The sequence below is a fragment of the Tursiops truncatus genome, chromosome 13 (genome assembly GCF_011762595.2).
Source record: "Tursiops truncatus isolate mTurTru1 chromosome 13, mTurTru1.mat.Y, whole genome shotgun sequence".
Taxonomy (NCBI): domain Eukaryota; kingdom Metazoa; phylum Chordata; class Mammalia; order Artiodactyla; family Delphinidae; genus Tursiops; species Tursiops truncatus.
Genome location: NC_047046.1, coordinates 5654325 through 5675244, shown reverse-complemented (window position 1 = coordinate 5675244; position 20920 = coordinate 5654325). Strand labels below are relative to the sequence as shown.

General features: G+C 57.5%; 1 protein-coding gene across 1 annotated transcript in view; it reads right to left on the bottom strand.

Moving 5' to 3' along the window:
* Nucleotides 1-20920, bottom strand: part of NCOR2 (nuclear receptor corepressor 2) — a 221843-nt gene that overhangs the window by 151491 nt on the left and 49432 nt on the right. Inside the window, 1 exon segment of the mRNA XM_073789935.1 lies at nt 331-548. Within this exon segment, the coding sequence (XP_073646036.1) occupies nt 331-435 (105 nt within the window). The 5' untranslated portion in view covers nt 436-548.

Here is a 20920-nt window from a genome sequence, read left to right as displayed (position 1 = left end):
GCCCCCGCTAGGAGGTGGACAGAGTGGGGTGCAGCTCGGAAGAGCTGACCAACGGTACTTCCCTGGCAGTCCAATGTTTAAGACTCTATGCTTCCACCGCAGGGGGCACGGGTTCGATCCCCGGTCAGGGAACGAAGATCTCACAGGCCATGCGGCGCAGCAAAACATTTTTTTTTAAAAAGAAAGAGCTGACCAAGGGCACGCCCGCTCCCTCCCCAGCAGGCCACCCCCCCCCCGCCCCGCCACTCACACAACGATGGGGAGAAATAGGAACCCAGGGACAAGAGAAGGCCCCAAAGGTGACCCCAGGTGCATATTTGTGCCGCTTACCGTGTGTGGCCGGGCGATCTGCACGGGGTAGGAAACGCCGTGGGGTGGGTAACGGGGCTCGGTGGCCCTCCACGTCTGTGCCACGGGCTGCGTGGACCCCGACATGGTGGTGGGCGTCCAGGGGGGCTCGTGGGCCCCTGTAAGCTCCCTCTCAATGGTCTCTGAGGATTAAAAGCCAGTCTCCGTCATCTGCTCGAGGGCCACCCTGTCCCAGGCACCTGTGAGACCAGAAAAGCAAAAGCGAGATCAGTCCCAGGGCGGCTGCTCCCTGCAGACCCTGGCGGGGCCCCAAGTCCTTCCTGTGGCCCCTGTGAGGAAGAGAGAGCAGACAGGGTCCTCCGGGACCCCCCTCCATGCCACTGGCAAGCTCCGTGCCCACCGACAGCAGCGGGAGACGCCACGTGGTGTCTGGGGCCTCTCCAAGCCACAGGCCAGCAGCTGCGGCACAAGCCACATCGGTGACAGCCGTGTCCTCCCCGCCGCCAAGGCCCTCGTTCAGCAGGCACGGGAGCTCTAACTCTGCGGGCATTGCCCCCACAACCCCCCCATGGCTCCCAAGCACCCTCAGCACACCCCACCCCACCCCAAGTCCTCTGCCAGTTTGAGTCACCAGGGCAAGGTTCCCCGAAAGCACCTGGCAGCTCAGGCAGGCGACTGCTGTCCCGGTAGGGGAAAAGTCCGTACACCCGTCCAGGGTGATGGCGGTGAACAGGGTCGGCTCGGGCAGAACACAGGTCACCGTGTAACCCCGGGCAAGGTCGGGCCTGCCTGGGCCTCCCAGTGACCCTCTGGGGAGGGTGAGTGACACTACGACGGGGGAGCAGGACAGATGTGAGGTTGGCCCGGACGTGAACTGAGAGCGAAGCGACTGGGAGCCCGAGGGCCACAGTGGGGAAACAGCCGAGGACACGGATGAGAGCCGGCTGGGCCCCCTGTGCCTCCCGGAGGGGCAGGCAAAGGATGCTGTCCACGGGGAAGAAAGCACTCATGTGTCCATGATGGAAGGAGTCCACTGGCTTTACAGATGGGGAAACTGAGGCCCAGGAAGAAGAAAGGACTCAAGTCAAGAGAGCAAGAGAGCCCCTGGTCAGAAGGGGCCTTTGCCCAGAAATCTCCGGGGGGCCCCAACCTCCCCAGGACCCTTCTCTCTCTTCTCCGCCAGCCACTGCTCAATGCAGCCTGCCCAAGGTTATAACTGGCTCCGCCGCCCAGGCCCGGGCTGAAAGCCGGGCAGGTCTCAGGGCTCCTCCACACTCAGCCACTCAGAAAAGGGGTGTCCATCAGGCCCCTGCCATGTGCAAACCCCCCACTCACACCCGCCACCCAGGAGCTAAGGAGAATCCAAGATGGCGCAGGGGCCCGGCACCTGGATGCCCCATGTGACGTTCCCTCTCGGGCTGGGGTTGCATCTCATGTGTACCCCCAGCTCCCTGTACTTTCATCACAACGTCCCTCATCGCCCTGCCCTCCACTGACAACTGTTTCAAGGGCGTGGACGCCCTAAACCTCTGCCCTTTGGAGGCCTGATGTGGAGGGATATTGGGGGGGAGGATTGAGATCATGGTGGTCAAAGGAAGAACAAGACCCCCTTCCCTCCCACCTGGGGGCCATGACTGCATCCCACTTCCCACCCCCATCTCCTGCTACAGTAGATTCGACTTTTTTTTTTTAGCAACCATCTTCCCTCCCCAGACTCCAGGAGTGATCATGTGATCTGGGCCTGGCCAATCAGATTCCTGCTGCCCCTGGGCCAGCGATTGGTTCAGGGATGGGCATCTGACCCAATCTGAGCCAATGAGAGTCAGTCTTGAGACTCTGAGAAGGAACCAGAAACAGGCACTATCCACTGGGGCTGTAAGCCAGGAGGGTGAAAGCCTGGCGCTCTCGGGGACCACCACTTGGCAGGGACCTACCCGAGACCATACGCCCAGGAAGGCAGATCTGAAGGGTAGAGAGAGCACAGCTGGGTCCTGATACAGACATGCCTGAAGGCAGATCAAAGCTGCTTCTTCATTTAGGGAAGCCAAGGCACTCCTTCTGTGTGTTTTGCCTTTGCCAGCCCAACCCAGCTTTCTGTCACTTTGCCATCAAAAGTTCTGACTCACCCAGAGAAGGAGGGAGTCACAAAGGAGGCAACCTTTCCATCGGGTGCTGTCAATCCTTCCAACACTGCAAAGCCAAAGAATTCCAGAGCCCAAACTGCCACACCTATGACCACCTCAGGAAAAAAGCCCACGTGGACTTTTCCCAGACACCGCGACAGGGTGCACTGCGTAATTCTTATGAACGTGGGAACAGTCCTGCTCAGCAAATGGGAGCTACTGTTACTACAGTCACTAGTTCTGTCACTGCAGTAGCTGCAGCCCGGTCACAGTGATGTTGTGGACATGGAAGGGAGGCAGAGCTGCCCCCGCCAGTCCCCACCAAGAGCAACGCGGCAGCCCTCCGGCAGCCCAGAGACAAGAGACTGGCCTTGGGAGAGGGGTCAGTTGTGGCCACCAGTGCTGGGCCCTGTCCCAGAATTCCCTGTGTCCCAGCTCATCACAAAGCCCAGCAGACCCTGGTGGTCTGATGCAGCAAAGCCAGCTCTATTCCGGCCTCTCTCTGGGTTTTTTTCGGGTTTTTTTGTTTTTGTTTGCGATACGCGGGCCTCTCACTGTTGTGGCCTCTCCCGTTGCAAAGCACAGGCTCCGGACGCACAGGCTCAGTGGCCGTGGCTCACGGGCCCAGCCGCTCCGCGGCATGTGGGATCTTCCCGGATCGGGGCACAAACCCGTGTCCCCTGCATCGGCAGGCGGACTCTCAACCACTGCGCCACCAGAGAAGCCCTCTCTCTGGGTTTTAAACGGTTGCCCGCTCTCTGCAAGAGGAAGAGAGCAGCACCTGGGCAGAGAGAAGCCCAATCTGCTTGCCTTTCCAAGGGCACCACGCGCAACTTCCAAGTTGCTATGTGACTTCGCATCGCATGAGGCGGTGAGAAGTCTAATTTACCAGCAGATTTCTAACCTCCTTTGCCTAATGAAAGGCCGACTGAGGGACGGCAGCCCCGGAAAGATGCTCACGGCGTGCACTGCATGTGGGCTCCAGACGCCAGGGAAGTGACACCTTTTCAAAGCAGCCCTGGAGAATCCTCGGCCACTTCCCCACCCTCCTCGCGCCAAGGCCTGGCTTCCCACGACCTCAACGTTCACAGAGTGTCCACCGCCGAGCTCGGGGTTCATGCCCCCACCACCCACCTGTCAGAGGATCACTCCGCCAGCTCCACGGCCCAGCATCCTCGTGTGCAGGTTGTCCCCGAAGCCAGGGGACTCTGGGGGTCTTGCACCTCCTGCATTCACCACGAGCTTATTTTAATAAGCTCCATTTCTATCGCCCCCAACCTTAGCCATATTTTTTGCCAACTTGAAAAAAAAAATTATTTTTAGGAAAACAGTTTGACAGTTCCTAAAAATGTTAAACATAGAATTACCGTAGGACCCAGCAATTCCACTCCTAGGCATATACCCAAAAGAATGGAAAACAGAGACTGAAACAAACCAAGGTATTCACAGCAGCAGTATTCACTATAGCCAAAGGTGGAAACAACCCAAGTGCCCATCAACCAATGAGTGGAGAAAGAAACAGAACGTGGTCTATCTGTACAACGGAATATGATTCAGCTATAAAAAAGAACCGAGCACTGACACATGTCACAACGTGGATGAACCTTGCACACACGACGCTAAGTGAAAGAAGCCAGACACGAAAGGACAGACACCTTATGATTCCACGTATAGGAAATGTCCAGAATGATAAATCCACAGAGACAGAAAGCAGACCGGTGGGTGCCGAGGGCGGGGGGTGGGATGGAGGGGTGTGGAGCGACTCATGGGTATGAGGGTTACCATGCAATGACGGAAATGTTTCGAAACTAGATAAAAGTGGTGTTTGCATAACACTGTGAACGGCGGGGCAGGGGTGGGGATTAAGCTTTGACCTCATCAGCAGCATTTGGAGGTGCATGCCAGGAAAAAATATGACATTACTTCATCAAAGACAAGGGTAGGAGAGGATGCGAGCAATCCTTGGGGCGACGTTGGGGCTCCTGGATCTGGTCTCGGCTGAAAAGGGTTCTGAGAAATGGATCCAGGTCAGAGCAGGAGTGCGATACAGGGACCCCAATATCACTGCAGGGTCTGGGAGCTTTGGGGTCAGGAGAGGGTGGTGGACATCCGTTGATCTCCAGACCCTTTGGGGTCCCCACTGTGAGCTGAGCTCCAGGCTAGTGAACGAGGCAGCGTCCAGGCCACAGAGGGTCTCGGTGCCCCGGCGGACTGCAGACAACCAGCAAATAGTGACTTCTGAGAGCAGGCTGGGGGCTCTGGAAGCCTTGGGGAGGGCGAGGGGGTGGCAGAGAGAACTTTCTGGAGCGTGAACAAGACACAGCCGGGGGAGGGGGAAGTGGAGGGGGCTCCGGGCAGAGGCCACCACCTGAGCAAGACCCCGGAGATGAGACCAGGCATCTCGTGCTTGAGAAATTCATCAAGTCATTCAAGGCCCACGAACCATGGAAAGGATGGATTTTGTTCAAAGGGCAATGGGGAGCCACGGAAGGTGGTGGAGGGAGAGAAGAAAGGATCGGGGTGTTTGACAAGCAGGCGCCGTGAAGAGCGAGTGTGTAACCCAGAGGCCTGGGGGCTCTCGCAAGTGTCCCTGCACGAGATGGCACCAGTGGGATCGGGATAGCAGGAACAGAGAAGCAGCAGCAGACGGCGTGCAAGTCGAGAAGGAGCCTGCCAGCCAAAGACACATCTTGCTCTGGGGGTGAGGGAGGCCGAGCAGCCCCCCAGGGACAGGGGCCTGTCATTCCCCCCTCAGGCAAGGTGCCTCGGGGCTCTGTCCTCAGTTTCCTCCACTGTAGACAGGGAACATGCATGTCCTCGCTCCACGGACCCAGGAGGACAGCACACCTGTGAAGGGTGCCTGGTAAACAGCAGGTGCTCAATAAGGCAAACTCAGCCACGTCAGGGCTCCGCGGGGAAGAGAGAGCGCTCTGGCGAGGTTAAGGACCGGCTTTGCCAGGTGGCATGCGATGCTGCCGAGTCCCACAGGACGGGGACGCCGCAAGCCCCACCGGGCCTCGCATATCCAAACCAAAAACCACGGGCCCACAGAGCCGGCTGGAGGAGGGCTGCAACTGCAGGCCCAGCCCATGCTGGGAGCACCCGTGCACACGGCCAGGGCCACGCAGCCACCCTGGGAGAGCCCCACAGGCTGTGGGTCTGATTCGGCAGCACCCCACAAGCCTGCCAAGCCCGTGTTCCATCCACGGAGAAAGCTCACTGCCTGTGATTCTGTGTCTGCCTTGCAGGGCCTAACATAGCGCCGGGCACACAGCAGGTGCTCAACGAACGAAACTGTCAGGCGGAGGTGAGCGCCAGTAACACGAGGTGAGGCTGGAGCCCGCCACACCTGCATCCCCTGACCCTGCTGGGCAGAGGCCTCTTTCCGGGGGGGAAGTTTCCGTCCTGCCCGGACATCCCCTCTCGGGCCCCAGGCAAGACGGCCAGGGAGGCCACACCAAGACACATTCCACAGATTTTCCGAGTCTGAGCAGCCAGGCTCAGATCGGGGAGGGTGGGGTTACAGCCACTGGGGCTGGGATGTCTCTGAGGGCACGGGGAGGCGGAGGGGGCGTTTGCTAAGGGGCCGGAACGGAAGCTGAAATGTGCCTGGGAGCCTTCAGACCTGAGCCCAGGAAGATGAAAGGGGAGCTGTCTGCACTGCACACGCCTGACATTTTCTTGGAACTGACCGGACCGACGCTGGGACTTGTGGCAGGTGGGGAAGCTTCAGAATTTAAGGTCAGCTGCCAGCGCTGACCCGCGCGCTCCTCAGAATCCCCCGCGGCGCTCGAGTGGCCGCCAGGCCCACAGAGGGGACACGGTCTACGACACCCCACCCCAGCCAGCCTGTCTCGGGCCAGGGACACACAGGTGTGCTGGGAGCCTGTGGGCAGGGGCCCTGCCGGTCTCCTCAGTGTCTGACGTGCAGTAGCTGCTCCCTAAATGTTTTAATTGGCTGCTGACCCCCCATGAGGGGCGTGGTGCCTGGCACACAGTAGGTGTGTTATTTTCCTGGAGCTGCCATGACAAAACGCCACAAAGTGGATGGTTAAAGACAACGGAAGTGGATCCTCCCACTGACCTGGAGGCCAGAAGTCCAAACTCCAGGGGTCAGCAGGGCCACACTCCCTCCAGAGGCTCCAGGGGAGGATCCTTCCTTGTCCCTTCCAGCTCCTGGCGGCTCCAGGTTTCCTTGAGGCCCCATTGCTCCAATCTCTGCCCATCTTCACGTGGCCTTTTTTCCCATGTGCCTATGCTTGCCCTTCTTATAAGGACTCCAATTATATTTAAGGCCCACGCTCTCCAGTGTGACCTCATCTTAACTAATTACATCTGCAAGAGACCCTCTCTCCCAATCAAATCACACTCATAGGTTCCGGGTGGACGTGAATTTGGGGAGGACGTCATTTAACCCAATACAATAGGTGCTCAATAAATATTTGCTTTGTCCACTGCTATATCCCAGAGCCTGGCACAAAGTAGGCACCCAATAAATATCTACTAAACAAAAAGGTGTCAGGCGGCTTGGCCCGAGGAGAATGGAGACCCGGAGGCCAGCCCTGGGGCAGTGGAGGGCGGATGGGGCAGGACTTGAGGACAGAAGCAGTGCTGGGGTGTGAGGTTAAGCTGCTACGGAGACAGCAGCTAGGATGAAGCTGACTGCTCCCACCTTGTGTTTCTAGCTTCTGGCATGCTGTAAAAATCGGGGACCGGCCAAGCATTTGATGGCCACCTTCTGCAGGGGCTCACGGCACAGAAGAGACGCCCGGGAGCCCAGCTCTGAACTAAGTCAGAAGATGAAGATGGGAAGTGGCGTGGGGAGCCTCACCCGGCCTGGCTCACGGAGCCTGTATGGCCCACATGGACCGGGGCAAAGGCAAAGCTCCTGCCCCCTGCCCTGGCTGCTGCCCGCTGCCAACCACGCTTTACAGGCGCCTCCTGTGGGACAGGTAGCTGGGACGCAGCAGAGAATAACAGACCCAAACTCCCCGCCCTCGCGGAGCTGACATTCCACTGGGTGAGACGGGAGTAATTATAGGGTGGTGGACAGTATCTGTGCTATGGAGAAAAACAGAAGCGTGAGGTGGGTAGGCAGGGGATGGGGGGTGAGGTGCAGTTTTAAAGTGGGTGGTCCGGGACAGCCTCACCGGAAGGCATCTTTAAGCAAAGTTGTGGAGGAGGGGAGAGAGGGAACCAGCAGATGTCTTGGAAGGGTGTTCCAGGCAGAGGGGACAGCAAGTGCAAAGGCCCTGAGGTGGGAGAGGAACAGCAGGGGGACCCGAATGGTGAGAGCGGAGGTCACATGGGGCTTTCACTCCAAGTGAGATGGGAAGGATGCCACACCTCTGGGCAGGGGTGATGTGAAGGGTCTCCTATATCAAACCTGCCCCTGGCATCTCTGCACTCAAGGAAACTTCAGCTGCGCCCCCTGTCAAGGAGCCACGGGTGCAGGCCTCTGTGCATAAAAGGGCTGACCCACCTGTAATCCTAACTCTCTTAAAGGAGGAAGACCAGCTTCCTTGCCCCTTACCTGGCAAAGAGGTCACTGGGCTCCCTAAGGAGGAGCCAGGACCCCACTCACAGCCTGTCCTTGGCCCTGCCTGAGGGGCGGTGGCCTGGAGTAGCTGAGGGTCACCATACTCAGAGCCAACTCAGGCTGCTGCCCACAGAGGTGCCACCTGCCCCCCGCAAGCTGGGACCAAGCTAAACAAACCCATGCCAATGGGGTCTCCACACATCCTGGCCAATCAGGAAATTATTTGGGTATCTACAATGGGCAGGCACTGTTCCAAACACTGCAGCTACAGCAGCGAACCAGTCAGACAAAAAGGCTTGCCAGTCAGAGCTGACATCCAGTGACAGGTCTGTCCCAACAGGGAAAGCGCCCAGCCAGGTGCTCACTGGGAAATGGATGGATGGACGGACGAAGGGAGAATGGATGGACGGATGAAGGATTGATGCTAAGATGAATGAGAGATGGATGGATAAAGGAGAGGTAAAGGGAAGGGAGAGGGAGGACAGATGGATGGATGGATGGATGGAGGATGGATGGATGGATGGGCTAATCAACCAATGCATATCATTTTAACTGTTCCATTTTCCAGGGGTTTTCTGGTCTTACTTTTTTAACCAACCCCCAGAGCCAAGCGTGTCTTTATTCCACTAATATCCCCCCACGTCAGGCTCCCTGCAAGCCACCATGGGGGACACACAGAAGCACCGTCCTCCCCATGGCCCAAGCCCACACAAGTGCTCCCCAAGCCCCAGGCTGCTGGGCACAGAATCCCTGGGGAAAACTGCCTCTGGTCCCGAACTCCAGAAGCGCAAAGGGAGGGACTCAAGGCCCATCCTCCCCGGGGCACCACTTCTCCTCCTCAAGCCATAGCCAGCACCCCTCCCTCCTGGGGAAAAGGAGAAAAGAAAAGCCAGCCCACTCCAGCCTCAGAAACATCTCCCCTGTGGCCAAGGGATCTACAACCCCGGGTAACACGAGCCATCACGCCACACGCATGCGCCAAGCAACAGCCAGAACAACAGCTTCCCGTGGGCCCAGACTGTGGCCCAGACCCCGGATCTGCTCCCGCCGGGCAGTCTTCCAGGGACCTGCTTCCCCCTCCCCACCCAGCTCAGCCAGGCCCCAGAGGCCAGCTCAGCACGAGGCGCTATGAAGAGGATTTCACAGAAAAACCCCAACGTCTGGCTTCTCTGAAAACCAGGGACTCTCGCGTATTGCCAGTGGAGACGTAAAATGGTGCAATCTCTGCGGAAACCAGTCTGGCAGCGCCTCAGTAAGCTAAACACAGAGACGCCATAGGACCCGGCAATTCCACTCCCAGACATCCAGCCCCAGAAACGAAAACAGGTGACGAGACAAAACGCACATGAATGTTCACAGCAGTGCTATTCACAACAGCCAAAACGTATCCATAGAGACAACCCACATGTCCATCAACTGACGAGCAGATAAACAGAACGCGGCCCATCCATTCACTGGAATAGTATTTAGCCGTGAAAAGGGGCATATACACCATGGAAACACCATGCCAAGCCACACGCTGAATGATGCCATCTATGTGCAGTGTCCAGAAGACGCAGATCCGTTGAGTCAGATGCGGGCTGGTGGCTGCCAGGGGCTGGGGGAGGGGAGGAAGGGGAGCGACCATTCATGGTTATTAGGTTCCCCTTGAGGGGATGAACATGTTGCAGCACGAGATAGCGGTGATGGTGACACACCACTCACTCTACTCAATGCCCACGAACCGTACACTTCAATATGGTTCCAATGGTAAATCGTGTGTGTTTTTTCCTACAACAAAATCACTTAGGGGCACGACCGGCTGGAGGCGGGCAGGAGCTACCCACATGGGATGGACACACCCTCTCCTGGTCAGCTATGTTCGTTTCTATCCCCAGCCAGGCCAACGGTACTCAAAGGCCAAGGGCTCAGTTCCCCTTCTCCGTCCGGCCTGGCTGGCTGGCTGGAGCTCTCACCTCCACCATCACTTCCCGAGAACCCGACCCCAACTCTAACTTGCCAGCCTGGGCTCCCGCAAGCTTCTCTCTTCCCGCCGCTCCCCTGGGCCCAACGCCATGCACCACCACCGTCTGTTGACCCGCTGTCTCCCCGCCCCCAGTCTGAGCTCCTGACCTGCAGTTTCAGCCCCACCGGGTATCACATGCATAGTAGGAGCCCTGGAGGCTGTGAGCTGTCACAGCCCCTCAGTCACTAAGGAAAGGTGGTGCCCTCCAGCAGGCTGCCCTAACCCTAGACATGTACCCCCTCCACCAAGCCACCTCCTGCCCGCGCGTTGCTACGTGTGGAAAGTGACCAAATGGGTTCAAATCCCAACTCTGCCACGACGTAGCTGTGTGACCTTGGGCGCAGTCCCGACTTCTCTGGGCTTTATTGTCCCATCTGTAAAACTCTCTTCCAAGGGCCAGTGGAAAGAGGATTCATTGGGAAAAGATCTACGGGAAGTTCAACACCCATAAATGAGTCCCCAGAACAAGAGCTGTGGCTGTTACTACCCTGCGCTGCTCCAAAAACTGGGACGAGGGAGGGAGACAGGCAAGGTAAGCAGCCACGGCAGTGATGATGTCACTGGCAGAGGTAGTGACCTTGACTATCCCCACTTTGCAGATGAGCCAACTGAGGCTGCGGGAGGTGAGCCGACCAAACGGTAGAGTGAGTCCCTAATGAGGAGGTGAGACCAGGGACACCCACACCTGAAAACAGAAAAAGCAGAGGGTGCTTCCCAGGGTGAGCAGGCCCTCGCAGTCTGGAAACAAGGAGAAGGGGGTGCTGCTCTTCTCAGCCCTGAGACCTTGTCTACACAACGTCTCACTCATTGCCCTCTTGTTGCAGATGGGAAACTGAGGCCCAGAGAGGGTCAGCAGGCTGGTGCTGCAATGGCCAGACTCCACCCTCCTCAGCCGGGTCGCTTGGCCCACGTGGTCCAGGCGTCTGAGGAGGTGGGCACAGTGGCCTGCACTGAGCCCAGGGGCCATGCAGGGGGGACGGGCTCCAGCTGCACCAGGACAGCCAGGTCCCGCGACAGAAATGCCGCTGCAGCCTGGCTGGGAGGCCGTGGAGGAGAGACCCCCAAACGCCACATCCTGCATCAAACCTTCCGGGGAAGGGGCTTCCCTGGCGGTCCAGTAGTTAGGACTCTGCGCTCCCACTGCAGGGGGTACGGGTTCGATCCCTGGTTGGGGAACAAAGATCCTGCAAGCTGCACAGCTCGGCCAATAAAAAAAAATAAAGAAGAAGGAAAAAGAAAACAAAAAACCTTCCAGGGAAAAACACGCCCCCAGCACCTGCCCCACCTCTTACCTCCCTGAAAAAGGATCCCCAGCCACTGGGAGAACCTCCGCCCACCCCCTGCCACCGATTCTGCTTCGAGAAACTCTCCCAGGTCCCTCATACCCGCCCCTTGCTACCGGCAGGTTCTACCTCATCCACAGGCTCCCACTCACCGGAAGAATCTGATTTCCGTCACCAAACATGATCATCCCCATTCAACAGATCAGGAAACCGAGGCTCAGAGAGGTGAACTCACTTGCCCAAGGTCACACAGCCAGAAAGCTGCCAGGCATCATTCTGATGCCCTAAACCGCCAGCCCAGGCCCCCTCCCAAAGCAAGCAGGGATGCGGCGCTGGTTGGAGCTGTCAAGGAGGCCCGTTTCTGTTTCCAATTTAATTGGTACGTTTGTGTCCGCTGGGCTGCGGCCAGCTCAGCCTCCCGGCCCAGCTTCCCTGCCAGGGCAAGAGCTGCTCAAAATCACTTCCTCTGTGACTCTTTTTCTTTTTTCCCCTTTTAATTTTAAAAGGAAGAGAGAGAGAGGTTGAGAGAGAAACCACAGCCCTGACAAACCTCCTGGCACACCAGGTCACAGGGTTCCGCACGAGAACCCTTGCCTTGCGACACGACCTCCCTCTGGGGTATTTCACAAACATTACGCCGGATTTTTCCAGGCTCTTCCTCATTAAGTTCTGGGCACCCCGGGAGGGACGTGGTTTCCATTAGACCCGGCTCCTCCATCTGGCCTTCCAAACGGCAATTTTCTCTGCAGAGGGAAGCGGTGGAGGGGGGGACGGGACACAGAAAAGAGGCTGGTGTCTGGGCGGCGGCTGTGTGACCTGGGCAAACCGATTAACCCCCTGCCCTGAGGCTGGGATGTGGGGTGCGCCTATGAAGGGGGTCCCCAGGAGGACCCTGGGATTCTAAAGGATGAGGGGCTGGGGTCCTGGGTCCGTCCACTTGGCTGCCTGGGTCGGACTGAACCAACAACTGAAGAGAAAAGAGGCCACAGAACCCAGCGCTTGACATTCTGCTAAGTGAAATCAGCCAGACACAAAAGGGCAAACACTGTAGATTCCGCCCAGATGAGGCGCCCAGAGGAGTCAGGGTGACAGAAGGTAAAAGGGTGGGTGCCAGGGCCCGGGGGAGGCACGGGGGAGCTCGTGTTTAATGGGCACAGAGCTCCTGCTCTGCAAGATAAAAAAAGTCCTGGCGAGGATGGTTGCACAGCAGTGTGAACGTACCGAACGCTACTGGACTGTACGTTTAAAAATGGTCGAGATGGTCAGCTTTCTGTTATGTGTGTGGTGCCACAGTTTAAAATTTTTTTCTTTAAATTTTGAACACACACACACACACCTCCTCCAGGGAGGACTCCCTGACTGCTAGCTAAGAGCACCCAGCTGCCCTGTGGTGGTTCCCACTGTCAGAGCGGCCCCCATGAAAAAAGACAGTGTGGCCAAGGGCGCTGCCTAGCACTCAGCAGCCCCTCACAGCCAAGGGCTGGGAGGGACCACAGTCAAAGGGCGGTCTCAGCCCATCTCACCTCAGCACCCAATGGCCACGGGGCACAACTGGGCCCGCAGACCAGCGTCTCACAGCGCTGGTCCCTCAGAAGTCTCCACTGACCAGCCGCCTCCAACCATATGGCCTGGACCCAGGGAAGGGCTGACCAGAAACTCTCTGCCCCTTGAGATGGGCCCCTGGACCCTGAAACCTGAGGCCAGGCCCAAAGCAGCTCTCTCAATGCCCGCTGGACTGCAGTCTCCACCCCATGGCTCACAGCCAGTGCAGAGACCCCGAGGGTGAGGGCGGCAGCCCCTGGGTTCCCACCAACTCCCCTGCACCAACATCTGGCAAACGTGTCCACAGCTGTGCAGCTGCCGGAAACGCCTCCTCCACACACACAAGCCCTCAAGGACGGCTTTCCGAAGAATTTATGGGGTCATCCCTAATATTTCAGGGCAGATCTCTGGGGGACGTCCTCCGCCACATGTGAACAAGGACAAATGTTTTTGCTGCTAAGAATAGCTGCTCTAGGCCGGGAGCCCACCCACTCACCTACCGTCCTCCCATGCATCCCACCCCCCCCATCCCGGACCCCCAGCAAACTACCAGTCTGGACCCCTGTAGGCCCACCTCCCACAGGCCTGGCTGGGAGGCCCCTGCTGCCACCCAGACGCCCAGGCCGAGGGAGAAAGGATCCACTTTGATCAGCTCTGTCCAAATGTGGACGCAACCAGGCCACTGAATTAGCTCGAGGGCATTCGTTGCTGAGTCTCTGATGACGGAGGAGTGATCAGGAATTCAAAAGGTCTTCCAGCCCTGCAGCCAGGAGTTCCAGACAGCGAACTGCTTCCCTGCCCAGGAGCGGCAAGAGCGCCCCAGGGAGGGAGGAGAAGCAAAAAGGCTCCAGGGCGGAGGGTCCCAGGCCGGAAGTAGGGAGGCGGAAAGAGAAAGGAGGGCTGTGCACATCCACCAGCCTGGCCTGCAATACCCTCAGGCCAGGCTGGGGCCGTGACAAGGAGGGGCAGGTGGGGCTGTGTGTGTGTGTGTGTGTGTGTGTGTGTGTGTGAAAGGGCACAGGAAGGGGGTGGCCCAGGGGATCACAGCTTCCAGTTCTTTCAGGAGAAGAAAGTCTGATTTTCAGACATCCCTCAATTTGCAATTTTTATTTAAAAAAACACTGACTCGGGGACTTCCCTGGCAGTCTAGTGGTTAAGACTTCGCCTTCCAATGCATGGGGTGTGGGGTCGATCCCTGGTCGGGGAGCTAAGGTCCCGCCTGCCGTGCAGCCAAAGAACAAAAACGTAAAACAGAAGCGATACTGTAACAAATTCCAGAAAGACTTTAAAAATGGTCCACATCAAAAAAAAAAAAAAACAAACAAAAATACTGACTATAAACCCAATGCAATAAATCAGTCTGACATCCAAATCCAGCCCTCGCACTGCCAGGATGTGACCTGTGGCTTCTGACATGTGGTCAGCTGGGAGCCACAAGAGAGGGTCCAGCAAAGCCCGGGGAGCTTCACGGAGGGGGGATGGCAAGTGTCTGGCCTGGGCAAAGGCCGGAGGCGGGGCCCGGGAGGCCCCTAATGACAACAGGGAATGAGAGGGGCTGGGCCACTTACCCATCAGTGACACCACCCTAACCCCAACAGGACACACACTGGCTGTGAAAGGGGCACTGGCTTATCTCCAACACATGGAGCTGTCCATGGCAAACCAAACCCCATTGTCCTTGGGCCACCAACCCTCCTGCAGCCCTCACTCCTGGCCTTGGGGGAGGCTGACCCCGCCTCCCAGGTCTGGCCAACCAGCACCAGCTGCAGTGATTGATTTGGGAGGGGCTTAACTCTCAAGCTGAGCTGATAAAAGTTCATTCCCAAGACTTGCTGGAATACGGGGAACGACAGGCTTACCTTCCACTGGGGCCGCTGAGCTGGGATGAGGCTGTGCTACCAGGGACTGGACAAGGAAAAGCACCTCGTCACCTGAGCCCCTAGATCCAACCTTGCCTGAAGCTTACCTGAGCCTTTTGTGTTAAATACAGGAGAAGCAGGGAGTCTGACAATTGCAACCAAGAGACCTACGATAGCAACACCCGAAAGCCCAGCTTCTAAGCCCCATGAAATCTCTCCCCAGAATCAGATCTCCTCCGCCCTCTGGTCTCCTCACCTGTACAGGTAGGGAGAGGTCTAAAGCCAGCCAGAAGGAGGCAAGGAGAAATGAGATGGAGCCCGGGCCAGACTCAACGTAGGAGGAAGGAGCCTGGGACACGCCTGCCCTGTCTCTCACCCAGAAGAAGTGGCGTCTCCCAGCCCAGTCCTGAGCCGTCAGTGGCTCTAATGGGGATACAGCAGACAGTGGCTTTGCAGATAAAGGTGCCCCTCCTGGCTGACTCAGATCTGGGTCACTCCTCAGCCGCAGGCACACCCCACCCACACTGCCCTGCGCAGTAAATTTAGCCTCCAGCCTCAGTTTCTGGAGTAACATCCCGAGTGCACTTGTCTCCCTCTCTCCGCCGCGCGCGCTCTCTCTCTCTCTCTCTCTCTGAACATCTGCTCTCCTGAACTGAACGTGCTGATAAACAGAGGCCGCTTGAGCAGGTCCCAGCAGCCCCAGCCAGGTCAGAAGGCAGGCATTGTCTGCAGCCAGGAGGCCACGCGGGCTGCACCCCCCTACAGGCGTGCCATGGGTCCCATTCCCGCTGGGGCCTCAGTTCCCTGGGCTGTAAAACGGGCAGCTGCTCCTGGCCTGGAAGGTGGCCAAGGCTTGAACCAGCAGGTGGAGATCCTGACCCCACCCCCCTCAACCCCATAAATGCTACCTTCCACCATCCCTTTCCTCCCGGCCTCCATGCGGCCACAGACTTGCGCTGGCTCCCATTTCAAAGACAGAGAGCCTGAGGGTCTGGGAGCGAAGAAGCCTGTCCAATGTCCCACAGATAGGAACGCGGCCAGGGAAAGATGAACAAACACGACTTCTAGCTCCCAGGTTCTCAGCAGTCACTACAGGAGATCCAAGGTGAGCACCTCGCGCTCATGATCACAGCCAATCCCTAACACGCTGCTCGCTGCCATCGGTTCATCTGATCATCCCAACAGCCCTGAGAGGCAAGATTGAGGCACAGAGAGGCTAAGTAACTTGTCTGAGGTCACACAGCAAGCAAGTGGCACAGCCTGGATGCAAACCCAGGTAAGCCTTCTCCAGCATCCACCTCTTATCCAATGTGTGATGGGACCCCATAACCTCTGTACCCCTGCCATCCTGCTCAGGCTGGGGGAGACCTATCTACCCTACCAGGCTCCAGGTGGCACACCCAACATCACTGCTCACGGGTCCAGGTCAAGTTTTGCCAGCTGGAGGTGACCACGGATCACCGCAGATGGGCCGCGGCCACCTCCATGTCTAACCAGCCAGCACCCAAAGCTTGCCGCAAACCACCGACCCCAGGCCTCAGAAGGGGAAGGCAGACAGCATCCTTGCCTCCACCCCAGCCCCCGGCCCGTATCAGGACCTGGAATCCTTGTTGCCAGAGTCCTGCTGCCTTATTTCCCATCCCCCCACAAGCCCAAATACAAGGTCCATGAAAGCAGGAACCACATCTGTTTTGTCCATCGCTGAGTCCCAGCATGTTGCACACAGCAAGCGCTCAATAAATGCTTGTTATATCTACAAACACTCTAAGAGCAAAATTCCAGGCTCTGGGCTGAAGCTCAAAGACCACTGTGTAAACAGAGAAACCGAGGCCAAGGCAGGATCTACGTAAAGCCAGATTTCAGGGTGTCATCTACACGGGGCCAACGCGTCCCAGAAACCGATGCCCATCTACACCGCCTGCTCCATTTTCAAAGTGGCCCAGGACTCTGATCCCTCCCTCCTGGGAGCTGCAATGCCAGCCCATCCATTAGCCATGACTGGGACTCTGAAGGCCGTCACCACCACCGAGGGGCTGTGTGGCCTTCTCCAGGTAGCCCGCCCTCGCTGAGCCTTGGTGTACCCATTTCTCAAGGGCACCTGGCAAATGAGGCAGCTTGCTGGGGAATGGCTGCAATCTGGGTACTAGGTGAGCTGCCAGGCATGTGGGGAATGGGCATTCTGGGCTTGGGGAGGGTCCAGCGTGGAACCAGGGAGCCTCCAGGTCCTGGGCCTCCTCCTTAGGGGCGGGAGAGGCAGCAGCAGGCAGTGGGCGGTTCTGGAATTTGTGGGAGGCTGGCTCCAGGCTCCTCAGATGGGGCTCCCCACACCGCTGGGCACCCAACCACCTCACTTTGTCCTGGGCCCTCAGGCTTGGGTGGGGAAAGGCACCACGCAAACCCCTCCCAGGGAGAGCTCTCCCAACCTCCAAAGACTGGGGATCACCGGCAGGGCAGCGGTATGAGTTTCCCTAGATCCACTGTAAGCAAATAATCACAATCCGGGTGGCTTAAAACCACTGAAATTTATTCTCTAACTGCTCCGGAGGCCAGAAGTCCGAGCTCAAGCTGTCTGTAGAGCCACACCCTCCAAAGCCTCTAGGGAAGGATCCTTCCTGGCCTCTTCCAGCTCCTGGTGGCTCCAGGCATCCCTTGGCTTGTGGCCGCATCCCTCCAGTTTCTACCCATCGTCACACGACCACCCTCTGTGTGTCTTCTTCTTCTTTCTGTCTCTCATAAGGACACCGGTCACTGAATTTAGGGCTTACCCAGGTAACCCAGGATCACCTCATCTCAAGACACATCTGCAAAGACCCTTTTTCCAAAGCAGGTCACATTTAGATGGGCTGGGTATTACCAGGTGCACATGTGTTTGGGGGGCCTCCGTTCACCCCACTACACTGGCCTCAGCTTTTCTCTGATTGCCCGCCTACTGAGAGCTCACTCCCTGTTCAGCCTGACAGCCAAGGCCCAGCACAGTCCGCATTAAGATGAGAACACTGAGGCGCAGAGAGTTAGGCCACATGCCCAGGGTTTGAACCCATTTTCTCTGAGCAGGGCACAAGGGCCTCCCTCCCGTTTAGAGGAAGCAGAACGCTCTCACACCCACGCCTCCAGGAGAGGGCCCACCGCTGATGACTCACTCCCTCTTCACAGGCCAAGAAGTGGTTCCGCACTGTTGGGGGGCGGGGGGCGGGGAAGGACACAAACCCCAGAGTCTCAGTTTGCTCCTGAGTCAAATGGGAGCAAATCCCACCTCCTGAAGGATGAAAGGGGGTCCTGGAAGGCGAGAGCCTCTGCCCCCTGATAATCACCACCCCTGGTGACGCTCACACAGCTGCCCAGCCTCCCACCTCGGCACAGAAAGGGCCATTATGACGTCACAGGCCTGGAATTATGTTATTAGCCTGGGAAGGAGGCAGGAGCCAGGCACAAAGCGCTCATTGTCATGTAAATCCACGACTGGGGGGGTAGGAGGCAGCCCCTCCTGCCTTCCAGCTTCAGAGCTGCGCTGAGAAACCGACTCCCAGCCTTCCTAAAGAGTTCGGGCATCTCCAGGCCTCGGAGGCATACTGGGAAGTGGGCCCTTTCCCAGGTCTGAGCCAGATCCCTGGAAAATAGCACCTGCTCTGAGGAGGGGCCCCCACAGAACCTGGGTTCCAATCCTGCCTTCTCTACAGCTGTGCCACTGTCCTGTGAGACAGGGATGGCCAAAGGGACTCTGAGGGTGAAATAAAATCATCTCAAAGACCTGAGTGGCGCCCTGCGCACAGGAACGACTGCACAGGAAATGCCACTACCTATTCTCTTTAACTTTTTATTTTATATTGGAGTAGAGTTGATTAACAATGTTGTGTTAGTTTCAGGTGTACAACAAAGTGATTCAGTTACACATATACATGTATCTGTTCTTTTTCAAATTCTTTTCCCCATTAGGTTATTACAGAGTATTGAGCAGGGTTCCCTGTGCTATACAGTAGGTCCCTGTGGGTTATCTATTTTAAATACAGCAGCGTGTACATGCACCACTACCTATTACGCCTCTGAGTACTGAGTGCCTGCGGCTGTGTGTCTTTGGGCAAGCTGCTTACCCTCTCTGTGCCTCATCTGGAAAGGGTGATTCAGGGCCCCCATCGCAGGGGTGTTGGAAGGACTCAATATCTTAAGCTGTGCAGAATGCCCGCCCCACCTGGTCAGTCTTCAGCACATGAAGCAGATGCTGTCAGCACCCCTCCCCTGTACCCTGGACCCCTCAGGGCCCCCCACCACCACCAGTTTCCTTGCTCACCAGCCCCACCTCTCTGACTACCTAGGAGGTGCAGACTTTCTGGGCATGGTTGTTGGGTTCCTACAGGGCATTCCTGAGCAAACATACAATTACTGCTTTTCCAAGGACTCTAGTTTTCCAAGAATGTCCCCAAATGCATTCTCAACCCCTGGGAGCAGAACGTCTGGGGTGCAGGGAGGTGAGCTCACCATGAATTCCAGCTCGAGGGGCCTGGGTCTCCCTAGTCGGAGCCCTCGCAGGTGTGCATATCTGTCCCCATTCACCTCGAGGGGACAGGCCCAGGTCCACAGCTTGTGGGGGACACTGAGTCAGGAACAACTGTTTGCTAAGCACCTACTACGTGCCCAGTGCCAGGGACACAGCGGTTACCAAGATGAACAAAATCCCACCTGGAGGGTTTGGGGGGGCACGGCTGATGGACATATGTAAATCCCAGGTGATGACAGTGGCAAGGTGGCAGGAGTGATGATGGAGGCCTCTCTCAGGAGGTGACATGTGAGCAGAGGCTCAGTGAGAGGAAGCTGTGAAGATCTCATAGAACGGCATCTCAAGAAGAGCACAGCAAGTACAAAGGTCCTGAGGCAGGACCATGATCGGGGCTTCTGAGAAACAGCAAAGAGGCTCGTGGGGCTGGAACGCCCCTAACCCCCCACCCAACTCCCTGCCCCTCCAGGCTCTGCCCAGCAAAGCCAGAACCTGAGACGCTCAGCTGTGACTGATGTCCTCCCTGCCAACACAAGCCTCCATCGCTCCAACATGACGGTGGAACCCCTCTCAGCAGCTCAGACCCCCACCCCGGGTCCTACAGACACCCACGTGTCTCCAGCTTGGGGTGCTCTGAAAGCCTCCAGAATCCTGAGGCAGCCCCTTCCCGGACCTTCCTGGACCTCCTGAGATGCCCAAGGGCCCACGCTCAGCTACCAGCCGGCTCTAAGGGGCACAACCATCTGCTGACCCTCTCCCAGGAGCCCCTGGAGAAGCGTCTACCCTCGGGTCAGCTTCGGCCGGACAGAGATGCTCTTCTCACGCTGAGTGCCGACGGAGATAACCCAGCTCACTCTAGGGTTAGCTGGTTACACCCCAAAGGCCTTCTCACCACTGCTAGAGGCAGGAAGGAGTCCGAGGGAAACCAGTACCTACCACAGGGAACAGCAGGAGGTACGGCTGCACCCACAGGACAGAGCAAGGAGGTCAAAGTGCTCAGAGTAAAGGCGAAGTCAGCCGCCCCAGGAGTGAGCCCACAGACAGAGCTGAGAACAAGTCCCACCTTGGGGCTGCAAAGACAGGCCTCAGAGGAGGTGACTGAGACGTGTGAGCTCTGGGTGGGCCCAGGAAGTGAGGGAAGGGGCCCAGAGTCTAGGCTTTCTGGCTTTCACAGGTCATGAGCCCAGCGCCCTGTCTAGCTGACAAGTGGGGAGAAAAGAAGGAGGGGACCGAGGCTCAGAGAGGGCAAACAACCTCCCCAGGGTCACCCAGCGAAAGAACCTCCACACACAGGCTCTGGCTTGGGGTTTGAGTCCCGGCTCCGGCCCTTACAAACCGTGTGCCCTTGAGTGGGTCACCTGACCCGAGCCTCAGTGTCATCCTCTGAGAAGTGGGGCTCACACAGCACGCTCCCTTCCCATGGCTGATTTCGGTATGAAATGAGATAGCGCGGGGCACACTACAGCCAGCACATCAGGGTTATAATAGTACGGGTGACAGCACCCCTCCCCCTCAGCACGCGCCAGCACCTTCCCAGGCACTTAGCATGAATCAACACATCTAATCTTCGTGCCAGCCCTGTGAGGTACCAAACACGACCCCCCTTTTACAGATGAGGAGTACTGAGGCACTGCAGGGTTAAGCCAGCTGCTGTAATTCACACAGCTACAAAGGAGCACACTGGGATCAAACCCAGGACAGCCAGGCCCCAGAGCCTGTGCTCTCTTTCTTTTTAGATCACATGCAGCTGTAAGAAATAACACAGCTGGAT